The sequence below is a fragment of the Crocodylus porosus genome, unplaced genomic scaffold, assembly GCF_001723895.1.
Source record: "Crocodylus porosus isolate Cpor-Errol unplaced genomic scaffold, CroPor_comp1, whole genome shotgun sequence".
Lineage (NCBI taxonomy): Eukaryota > Metazoa > Chordata > Crocodylia > Crocodylidae > Crocodylus > Crocodylus porosus.
The window spans coordinates 206,342,327-206,354,409 of NW_017728886.1; the positions used below are offsets into that span (position 1 = coordinate 206,342,327).

General features: G+C 44.6%; 1 protein-coding gene across 1 annotated transcript in view; it reads left to right on the plus strand.

Annotated features, from left to right (window-relative positions):
• The window catches only part of RAB2A (RAB2A, member RAS oncogene family), a 74,784-nt gene that overhangs the window by 28,014 nt on the left and 34,687 nt on the right, over positions 1-12,083 (plus strand). The window contains exon 5 of the mRNA XM_019543090.1: positions 8,214-8,281. Coding sequence (XP_019398635.1) covers positions 8,214-8,281 — 68 coding nt within the window. The remainder of the gene's footprint in view (positions 1-8,213; positions 8,282-12,083) is intronic.

Genomic DNA, 12,083 nt, shown 5'->3' on the forward strand with positions numbered 1-12,083 from the left:
GGGCAGCAGGGATTGTCGCCCCTCCCCACCATCTGGTAGGAGCTGCTTAGTGTGGGGCTTTTTTTTTTTTTTCTTTTAAAGAGCCAGGACACTGGAGCCATTGTTGGGGTTGGGAGAGTGGGCAGGGGGTGGGGCCTGTTTGATTCAGAGATTGGGCTGATTCAGTGGCAGCCAGATCTCCAAATCGGATTCAGCCGAATGGATTTGGTACAGTGATTCAAATCACCGTCCCTCGAATTGGCCGAATCCGAATCTGAAGTGAATACTAGCTGCTTCACACAGGCCTACTGCCTATTACAGGGATTGTTCCACTTTCTGAAGCATCTGTTGATGCCCTGCTATACCCTGGTAGATACTAGAACTGTAAAACTGATGCTTCACTAAGGTTGAATCTGTACAACTTTTTTTCTTTTATAAATAAAACTGACATTTATAGCTATATGCAAAATAACTGATTAAATAACTTGTATAAATGTTGCATTCACTTGGTAGCTGTCTGCGAATCTTTCCTTTACAATGACCATTCCTCTCTTGTTGCTGTTAAGTATGGAAGAAAGTTTAGTTGTAAAGCTGAAAGAGATTTTTAAAAAAGATACTCATGTTTCTGTTACTTTTACGTAGCAATTGGCATTCCATAGAAGATTAAGATGTTGTTCTGCAGCTAGTTAGTCATACATTTTCCATATTTGAGCTTCCCTTATTTTACAGGTGTTGGTTGCATATTATTTTACCTTTTCATTATGTATGAATTGTATCCTTTCCAAAATTGCTGTAGTTGGACATAGTTATTTTTCAGAGATTTTACAAGCATGTTTGTTTATTAGTTAAAAGATTTTCAAAGAAATTTTAAGAAATTTAGGGTGGTTACAGATATTAAAAAATCCCCCAAAATGTCACGTTACTTTAAACTCAGCATGCCCCAGTGCCGAGCCGAGAGTGTGTCCAGAATAGGCATCTCGTAAGTTTGACCCAGCTCACCAAACATTTGTATAGGTTGGGTGCTTCAGTGGGGCTTTTTTGGCACTTTTATCTAATAGATGAAAGTGCCAAAAAGCTCTGCTGAAGTGCATGAATTGTACATATGTTGCCAGGCCCAAGTCAAATTAATATGCTGCCTCTTTTGATAAAAAGGGGGGTGGGGTTTCCACATCTGTCAGTAGCCTATGTCTGTGTCAAACCTCTGCATTTGCAACCCAAATTTTTCAGATTCTTCAAGCATTCTGTATAGTAATAATTTAAAAGAATCTTATGTACAAGGTATAGTTGAAGAATCTTTTTAGGCTTAATGGCTTTTTCCCATTATTTATTTGTAGCTGACAGTTTCTTCAGCCTCTGCTGAAGAATATTCTACTTTAGAGAATTCTACAAAGAATTGTCTTTTGTTAAAATGACTCCCATGCCTTATTGTTTACCGTTGGATTGAAGCCATAAATGCCAAGTTGGCCACTATCTCATTCATCCATTTTTCACAATACTCTTTTCTACCTTCAGGAAGTACAGATGACAAGAGTGTTAGCTGAGGGGAGGGGACTATGCTTTTTTCTTTTTTCATTTTTCTTCTAAATAAAAAGCCAGCAAAGCCAACTGCACCTTGTCATGCATCCAAAGATGCATCTCAAACCAGTCCAGAGAAGCGATAAGGTCCCCCTCTACGCAACATTGGTCAGGCCACAATTGGAGGTCTGCATCCAGTTCTGGGCACCGTACTTTAAAAAAGATGTGGCCTGCCTTGAGAGAGTTCAGAGGAGGGCCACCTGCTTGGTTGGAGGGCAACAGGGCAGGCCCTATGAGGAGAGGCTGAGGGACCTGAACCTGTTCAGCCTCAGCAAACGGAGGCTATGGGGGGATTTGGTGGCTGCCTACAAACTTGTTAGGGGAGATCAGCAACAAATAGGAAGGGCTCTATTCCCCACAGCAGCACCTGGGGTGATGAGGAACAATGGCCAGAAGCTGCTGGAGAATAGGTTCAGGTTAGAGATTAGGAGGCACTATTTCATTATGAGGGTGGCTAGGATCTGAAACCAACTTCCTAGGAAAGTAGTCCTCGCTCCTACCTTGGGTAAATTCAAAAAGAGGTTGGACAAACACCTCTCTGGGGTCGTGTGATCGCAGCGTGTGCTCCTACCAGTGGTGGGGGGGTCAGACTAGATGATTTGTTCAGGTTCCTTCTGACCCCAGACTACTATGAAGTCCTCCCATGACTTCCAGAACAGTCTAGAGAGAGGATCCTGTCTATACATCCTCCTTGTCATGCCTGTTTTTTCATCTCCAAGGGAGGTGGTTCTCTCCCCTACCTTGAGGGTCTTTAAGAGAAGGCTAGATAGGTATTTGGCCGGGGTATTACAATCCTAGCACTCGTTTCTGCCCAGTGCAGGGGATCGGACTTGATGATCTGTTCAGGTTCCTCCTGACCCTAGCAACTATGAAACTATGAAGAAAAAATAAGGGGACGTACTGTGAAAGATGGCTTTTTAATAGGTAGCGTACAAGTTTCAGAGTGAAATTCTCTATATGGTTATTGTAACTTTCTCAAAAACTTTTGATTTATTAGATTTATATGCACCCTTCCCCAAAATAGTTAAAGGTGGTTTACAGTAAGACTTACGTAAGCAAGGAGAGTATCAGAATAAAGCAACTCCTCTTCCCCTCAACAATATCTTAGGTTGGTCTTGCTTGCTAACCACTTACCCAAATAAGTGTCTTACAGCTTCCAAAAGATGTCCAGGCTCAGGCTCTGGTGGCCCTCAAAGGAGAGGGAGTTCCAGATCTGAGGAGCAGCTACAGAGAATACCCTCCTACATGTTCACCAAATGAACTTGGCTCACTGATCATCAGGGTTCCTTGTTTCCTCTGATTTAGAAACCCAAAATCTGTAATAAAAATTAAAGGCCCCCCACAGCCCACCCCCCCAGCGCGGCTGGTGGCCCACATTCCCCCCCCCCAGTCTCAACAGCCCTCCTAATGCCCCTCACAACAGACCCACAGACAGGCAGACACAGGCACATACACACACTGACACCCACCCCAGCAGGTGACTGTGTGTCGGGGGGGGGAGGGGAGGCAGGGAGGGAGATGGGGAAGTTGCTGGGGGGGGGTAGATCAAGGAAGTGGGGGAGTGTGCCCATGTGCCCACTCCCAGGAGCAGGGCCGGGGGTGGGGGCAGGGGTACCCCCCTGCGGGGGACTTCACCAGCAAGCAATGCAGGGTGCAGTGTGGTGGTGCCCACCAAGTATGGGCCACACACATGCCACCCAGCTGGCTGCCCAGGGGAGGGAGGAGGAGGCTTGCATGCGGCCAGCTGCACGGCTCTGCAGCAGCGGCAAGGGATGGTGGGGTGGCTTATGTGGCAGCTGCTGCCGCTTACCTGTACAGCTGTACCAGCAGTGATGGCTGCTGCCTACAAAACCTCCCCGCAGAGCCGTGCAGCTGGCCACAGGGCAACAGCTGCAGTGTGGTGGTGGCCAGGCAGTATGCAGCCATCCCCACCACCATCCTGCACCCATGACAGCCACAGCCACCACCATGTTGCCTCTGCTGCCACGCGGCCAGCCACACAGCTGCAGGTATGGCTCCACGGCGGCAGCGGGAGGTTTTGTACGCAGCGGCCATCACTGCTGGCACACAGTGGCTGCTGCTGCTTACCTGTGGGGCCACCCATGCCAGCAGTGATGGCTGCTGCATACAAAACCTCCTGCAGGCACTGTGGAGCTGTGCAGCCAGGCACACGGCGGCAGCAGCAGTGTGGTGGCCGCCATGCAGGACGGTGGTGGGGATGGCTGTGTGCCGCCTGGCCTCCACCACATTGCTGGTGCTACCCTGCGGCCAGCTGCATGGCTCTGTCATGGCGTGGGGAGGTTTTGTAGGCAGCAGCTGTTACCACTGGCATGGCCAGCGGCTGCTGCATGCGAGCCCCCTCTACCTCCCACAGCTGCCATCCCTCACCGCCGCTCCAGAGCCAGCCACAGCTGTGCAGCCAGCTGTACGCAAGGCTCCTCCTCCCACTCCCCTGGGCAGCCAGCTGGGGGGCATTCATGTGGCTCGCACATGATGGGGATCACCACGCTGTACCCCTTATCACTTGCCCGCAAAGCCCCCGCAGAGGGGCACCCCTGCCTTCACCCCCTGGCCCTGCTTCTGGCTGTGGTGTGCTGTCCGGAGCTGGCAGCACCCCCTGCTCCATCTTCCCCAGCCCTGCCCCACAGCCCCACTTACCTCTAAGCTCCAGGGGTGAAGGGCGAGTCTGAGCCTGAGCCTGGCATTGGCTGACTTAGAGGCTCAGGCCCCGACCTTCCCCCTCTCCCTCTCCTTCCAGGCAGGGTTGGGGGTTTTCTGCCCTTTCTGCAATTGGCTCTTGCAGGCTGGAGCTGTGCCAGCCTGTAAGAGCTCTTTGCAAAAGCAGAGAATCTGCGGATTTCTCTGCTAAAAAGGGAAATCTGCGTTTTCTCTGATTTTAAAAACAGGGAATCCGTGGTTTTCTCAGTTTGTCTGTGGGAAACGGAAAACCCAAATTCCTGCTGATCATAATAGGAGGAGATTGTTCTTTGCTGACCTTAGGGATTGTAAGAGGGCATAAGGGAGAAGGTGTTTTGTGGCGGGGAGTTGTTTGGTTTAAGGTATGTAGGGCCCAGCCCCATCTAGGGCCTTACTGGTCAAAACTAGCATCTTGAATTGCGCTTGGATAACAGTTTGATGTCAGTGCAGACTCTGAAAAACTGCTCCTGGTAACTTACTCTTGTCAAAAGCTATGGCACTGTGTTCTGTACCAGCTGTAGCTCTCAGACGTCATCAAAGGCAGCCCCACGTAGAGTGCATTGCAATAGTTTAGCCTTGAAGTAACAAAAATATAAAGATTATGGCTAGAAATTAATCTAAAAGATAGGTTTGCAACCTTCTCACCAAGTGGTTTAAATGAAATGCAGTTCTAGGTACCATTGCCACCCAAAGATGGAGGTGCAGTACAGGGTCCAGGAGCACCCCAAAGCTGTGAACCTGAGTGACAAAAGAAAGGTGTACCCCATAAATGATCGGGGTGGGGGGATGGATGGGACTAGGAATCCTATCAAGTGGTCTGCTCACCACCATTACTCAATTGTCTTGTCTGGTTTCAGCCTCAGTAGGTTCACCCGCACCCAGTTCTCAGCTGCAACCAGGCAGTGGAGAAAGGACTTGAGACGTCAATCCATCCATCTGATTAGAAATGTGTGCTTATTACTTTCCATACATACTCTGTTCTTTAACTTAGTTTTCATGTGTCACCATTTGGGAACTGGACTAATTTTGGTCTCAAAGTTGTGGGGACAAGGAATTGAGCTCTAAAGGCAGTCTTAGTACCCTTTACAGCCAGGACACACTAAGTACATTAAACATTTACAAAATGTATGCAAGACTGCACCAGTCAGACTGGGGGAAGGGATATATGGAGGAAGGGATATAGGGCACATACTATGTACACTTGATTGCCTATCTTATGCATCTGTTCCCAAAGCCTTAGTATTCTGAAGCAGAATATTTCCAGATACCAAGATATTAGAAAATTTACTTACCAGATAGATGTTTAGTTCTTTCAGCTCCAAATGATTTGCCTCATATGGACAAATTATATTGACGCAAAGCTCAGGATAATATTAATTTCATGTTCAGTGTGCATGTGCACATTTGCTGTCAGTACTGTATGTATGCCCTGAGTTAGACAATCTCATTTTGAAATCAAGTTGAGGAAACATCAGTGTTGTGAATGCTAATTCAGAAGGCTTCTATCAGTCCTTTCAACCACCCAGAAGTACTATCATCCCATGGTTGAAGGAGGATAAAGGATATGTCTCTTCACACTGCACTCTTTCTTTTCCTCCTCATTTTATGATTTAGACGGATTTAACTACCTTCTTATCTATGGCCACTTTCTAACAAGTAAATGGTATTTCTCCAGTGGGCAAAATCAACCTTTTGCACCTGTTGAATGGTATTTTCTTTTATACAGTAAGTTCTGTGCAACTACCAGAACTTACTTACTCCTGATTGATAAATATTGGAACTGCATTCTAACCTCAAATGCTTTTGTTTCTCTCAGAATTAATTTTATTTGAAATATTAGAGGTACACAAGTACGTCGGTCCCATATTGGATCATCACCGGTTTATAGGGAAAATTGAAAGTATCAGAAATTGGCTTTTTTTGCCAGTTGCGGCTGATAGTCTGGCTGATAAATACCCCAAGCATGTGCACAGCCACAGCATGCATGGGGCCAGGAGCTCAGCCTGGTAGCTTGGAGACCAGCATCTGGCTGGTAAGTCTGGTGTGGGGGAAGGGATGGGGGGAGAGAAGAGGTGTGTGTGGGGGCTTGCAGATTGAGGCCCCTGGGGTGAGGGAGGGAGTGGGGCTGGGGCAGGTATTGCTTATGTGGGGTGGGCATGGGACAGAACCATGAGCAGCTTGGGTGGGGGGTGGACTCCTGCCCTGCATGCACACTGGGGTGGCATTTCCCCCTGGATCTGCTCAGAGTGGGGCAGGGCGTGATGCTGCTGGGGCTGGGGCTGCACTAAGCTTTTCCCAGCAGGGACTGGGTCAGGCTGAGCTGTGCTTGGGGCACATAGTGGCAGTGCTGGGAGGGGGCTATGTGGGTGCTAAGGTGAATTTAGGGGTGGCTGCAGCTCCCCTCTGCCACATAGCCCTGCTCTCATTGCTGCTGCCACCTGTCCAGAGTGCAGCGCAGACCACAGTGGCAGCCTGCCCCAACCCACACGGATATGGGGGCACACACCCTCCATGCCCTCCTGGGGTGAGTGCAGGGCAGGAGCTGCCCCCGTGCCCACCGGACAAGCCACTTGCGGCTCCTTCCTGTGCCCTGAGCAACCCCTTTCCCTCCCTTACCGCAGGGTCCTAGATCTGCCTCCCACCCTTTCCTTCCCTCACACGTAATTTACCAGCACAGCGCTGGTCTCCCAGCTGCATATCGGATCAGTATCAGCCAATATGGCTCCTTAAAAGTTGGCCATTGGTATTGGGCCAAATAATCTGTCAGTGCACCCGTATGAAATATTTGTCTTGAACAACACAGCTTGTATTTTTTTTTTTGAAGTACCTATCATTTACAGTTGAGGAAATTAATGGGAGCTTAGAGTCATCTTAACTGGTACACAAAATATCTGTAGTTTGACTTGACTGCTTGTGCTGTTCAGTTGTGTATAAGAAGAAACTCATCTGACTAAATGTGCTAGCAAAGAACATATTATTTGCAAGTAAGAAATTTTCCAGTTCCTTGTTTGTTGCAATACTTTTTATAGTGGTGTCATCAATTATTCTTTTCGCTATATTCAAAATATAGAAAATGAGAATTTGAACTCTGTTACTTATTTACTAATTAAGCCTTCCTTATATGAAACATGTATGAACCAGCCGTGTTTACCTGAATCCAAGATAACTTTGAATTTGAGAACCTCCACAATAATTGTATGATATATATGTGTGTATAAGGATGTGATATATATAAAATGTTTACATTTTGTTATAATTTTCCATACATAGAATCTAATTGTTGGAAGGTTGTCTTAACTTCATCTGCCCCCAGTCTGGCCCTGGGGCACAGAGTACATGCTGGCTCCAACCTCTGCCATGCAGCAGCAGTTGCGGCACCAACTCCCGCCCTGACCCCAGATCTGGGGGTGGGGGCTGGTGTCAGCATGTGTTCTGTTCCCTGGGCCACAGGTGGGAGGGTAAGTGGCAGTAGCAGGCACAGAGGCAGTGGGGTGGGCAATGACTAGCTTCAGTGCCAAGCCCACGCTGGGCTGCCTCCCGCCCCCCTCCTCCCCTGTACTCAAATTTAAGATGGGGGACTTTTTAATGGGGAAAAATCCCTTGTTTTGGATTCAAGTAAATCCAGTATTTTTTTTTTAAGGAAGAATAATGAATATTGACTGTAGCCTACTAGTACCACTAGTTGTAGAGAGCAAACAAGAATAGGCTTGTATGTCTATCTAATTTCCTTTGTTACCCAACAAACAGACCTACTTTCTCCCTCCACAGTTAGGGAAACAAACACTTAAGTATTTTGGAAGACTTTTATACAAAACAAAATGTACATTCAAGATAGTTAGAAAGTAACTGAAGTATAATGGGTTAGATACAACTCCCACAACCCACATCTGCTTTGCTTTTACATTTGTAGGAGTTGCCAACTTGTGCAGTACTGATGCAACTTTTTTTGTTTAAATATTCAGGTGTAGAATTTGGTGCTCGAATGATAACTATTGATGGCAAACAGATTAAACTTCAGATATGGGATACGGTAAGTATAATAAAAATGTGGTCTATATATATGCATTTTCATTTTAGTTTCTATAAATACTGATTCAGGTTTCTTTTAAGTTTTTCTTTTTTTTTAAGAATATACTCTTAAAATTGTGCAGGTTTCTATTGTTAGCACCATAACTTGAGATTTCCTGTCTTTCCCCTTCCCTTCCCTTTTTATGTTCTAATTTATCTCTCCTCCTTAGCCATAGCATGTTGAACATCCTTTCACAGCATCTGATGAAATGAGGTTCAGCCCATGAAAGCTTGTGCAATATAGACTAACAAAAGCAGATTATATATGGTGAACATGTACACTGCCCTCTACTTTATTTTTGCCAGGTCTTTCTGGAAGAGAAACCCATTTTGACCTAATAGTTTTGGCATTTGTAGCATGGAAAAAAAATTATTATTTTTATTATTTTATTATTTTTCAGTAGATTAAAAATTCTGTAGAGATGGCTTATTTGGATCTGGAATGGAAAGGAAAGGAGGAGTTGTATCTTTTTTTTTCTTCACAGCAGCATATTGAAGAGTTCTGCATGCTAAGCAGGATGACAAATGGTAAACAAAACATCAAGACGGGTGTGGCCAGCACAGACTCATAAAATCTATCAAGCCAGAGAAAAATATACTAATCTGTGGGGTGGGTGTAGTGTGGTATGTTCATTTCAAGAGCAGATTTGTTAGGAAAAAAGTCAAATACATTTTGTATCCCATGCTCTACTCTGGTTATTCAGTGACTACCGATATCCGTACTTTCCATGCTGCACTATACTAAAGACACCCATATCGTTGCTGTGTGCCAGCCACTGACACTGTTGCCTCTTATGTAGAACAAAACCTCTTAAACAATTTTCACAGAACGCTTTGGAGTATTGCAGGGTATTGGTAAGGGCTGCAGAATATTTGATAGATACCAATGGTATGAAAAATTTTTTTGGGTCTGGTGACTATATAGAAATAGTTTCAAGGTTTTTTTTTTTGGTTTTTTATTTATTTATTTTACTTATTTGCTTTTTAATATAATTAATAGGTATGTCTGAATTTGTTTGGCTGTCAAATGCTGACAAATACTTAATATATAAAGGTAGATAAACTTCTGTGGTGATTTCAACCTAGTTGCAACTGAACTTCGAGTTTCCCTTGCTTTATGTGGGTTCTGTATGTGCGAATTCGCTCTTATGCAATAACCCTTTTTATACCAAAAATTCATTATACGTGAGGTAAAGTCACTCTTATGCAATTGGTGTGGTGGAAGCCTGCAGTCAGCTGCTTTGTGCAGTGCATTGTGGGAGTGATGCAACCAAAATATAGTCTCCTGTGTGGTTCTGTGTTCATTGTCTGCGACATGTTTCTGTAGTTGCCATCCCCTTTATGGCTTATAAATGTCCCACTAGCTTATCTTCTACCCCTTTCCCTGGTCCATCAACGAAGCCTTCACCACCCTCTCTCTCTTCACACCAACTAAACGTTCACCACCACCCTGTGTTTGTGTGTACTGTCTGCTGTAGGTGAGTACCAAAATTGTCTTGTCAGAGTGGTAGAAATGGGTCTAGGGGGTCAGTACAGTCAAGGTCTTGGAACATATCCCTGTTTGTTACATTGTAAAGTGTGTTCCCTTTATGCGAATTCAAGTAATGTGCTGTTTTCCAGGAACGCAAGTACAGTATAAAACAAGAGAAACCTGTAAATACATGGAATATTTATACCCTGGTCATATGCATCCATACATGCCCTTAATTAATTGACCTAGCGCTATTTGAGGCTTTCCCTATAAATTATTGGTTTAATGTCCACCCATTGGTGGATTGTGGAGAATAAGTGGAAGCAAATATTTATATGAACACAAGGACACTTATTATCAAGACTTTATAATTGCTGTCTTAAACTAGTCAGATACAGTATTTCAGTTCATTGTATAGTTAGTATCAGAGAAGAGTCTTGATTGCAAATTGCTTGAATGAAAGCGCAATTAGTGCTTCTCCTGAAAGGTCTCTGGTGTAACCATCTGACCTTACTCTTCCACTGTGTATTATCCACTCCTTACATTCAGAACAAGTTAATAGATTTCATAGACATTAGGGCTGGAAGGGATTTTGCAAGATCATCAGGTCCAGCCACCCATGGGGCAGGAAGTAAGCTAGGGTCAGATCACCCCAGCAAGATAAACATCCAAGCATTTCTTAAAGATATTCCTTATACAAAAGGTCTTAGAATATATTTAAGGCACATATTATATACAACACGAATGATTTAACAAATAGGGCTATTTAACTTGTTTATTTTACAGAATAATGATGACTTGGTAAATAGAAATAATTGAAGATACCTTTCTTTAAAAAAAGAAAGAAAGAAAAAAAGTAGAACAAGGAGAGAGAGAGAGAGATGGTAGGGGTGGGGGGAGGACAGTCGGCCAAAGGCAAAGATTGAGTAAACTTATTTAGAGCATAGGCAGTTGTTACTTTTGTATCACTACAAAAATGGCAAGAGGCACTACAAAAAGTGATACAGAAATGTGCCCTCAATAAGATGGGAACTTTTCTGTAGCACGACACTCTGTATTGTGGCACCATGTGTAACATGAGTCCTGTTCACCATAGTGTTATAGGGCATCTCTGTCTCCCAGCATCTTGCACTGCTCTACTCCCTCCTCATCCCCAAAGCAGTCACTGAGTGCTTGCCAAGTGGGGTGCCACCAGCCTGTGACTGGTCGGCAATGGGGTTGCCAGCCCAGTTGCAGCTGAAGCAGTCTGCAAGCCTGGTCCTGGTCCTGGTCCTGTATTGCTACAAATGCATGTCTGTCCACAATCTTGAATATTTTTTGGGAAAGCTTCCTATGTCTCCAGAATTGCTTTTAGTAATTTCTGTTGCTGTTGTTCTATTGTACAGTTTTTTTTTTCTGTGATCATCAGGCTTATCGTGTTTGTTGCAGTATTCAGTTTTTGGGCATGTTTTGGATTTCCACTGCTGTAACAGTCGTCTTGAACATGTGTTAGTGCTCTGCGGAACCAAAGCTTTTCATATTTATGTGGGTCCCATTTAGTACACACTAGGTTTAAAAATAATCTTATTTTATAGATATAAATAATTTTATTTTATAGAAAAATTACTTCTACAATTAAGTTTTTCCCAGAACAAACAAACATAAGAGCTTTCGGAAAACATGTGGTTTAAATTGGTGCCTACTGAGCAGAATTTATCTAATTTCATTATGCTTATTTTAAAGAATTGGAAAAAGGGTCCAGAGCATCCTCTGTATATTTTCTGCTGTTTACTCTTAAACAGAGGTTCAAAGAAGAATCTTTGCGATGACTAGCTAGAATTTTTCCATTGGTTGAATGAATAATTGGCCTTGATCTCAAGGATTATGGAATCCTTGTTGCATTTGTTCATCAAATGTATAGTCTGTAGCAGTACTGTAACTAGTAATCTCAGAGTTTACCTAGGAGATGAATGCAGTTCTGCTGGGTCTGAAGTAACACAGACTTTGGAGCCTAATTAAGACTTCATAGATTTCATAGACATGAGGGCTGGAAGGGACCTCGGGAGATCGAGTCCAGCCCCCTGCCCAAAGGGCAGGAAGTCAGCTGGGGACATAGGATCCCAGCAAGATAAGCATCCATTTTACTCTTGAAGGTGTTCAATGTAGGTGCCTGAACCACCTCCACTGGCAGACTGTTCCAGACCTTGGGGGCTCGGACAGTAAAGAAATGCTTCCTTATGTCCAGCCTGAAACGGTCTTGCAGGAGTTTGTGACTGTTCGACCTAGTAATTCCTTGGGGCGCTCTGCTGAACAA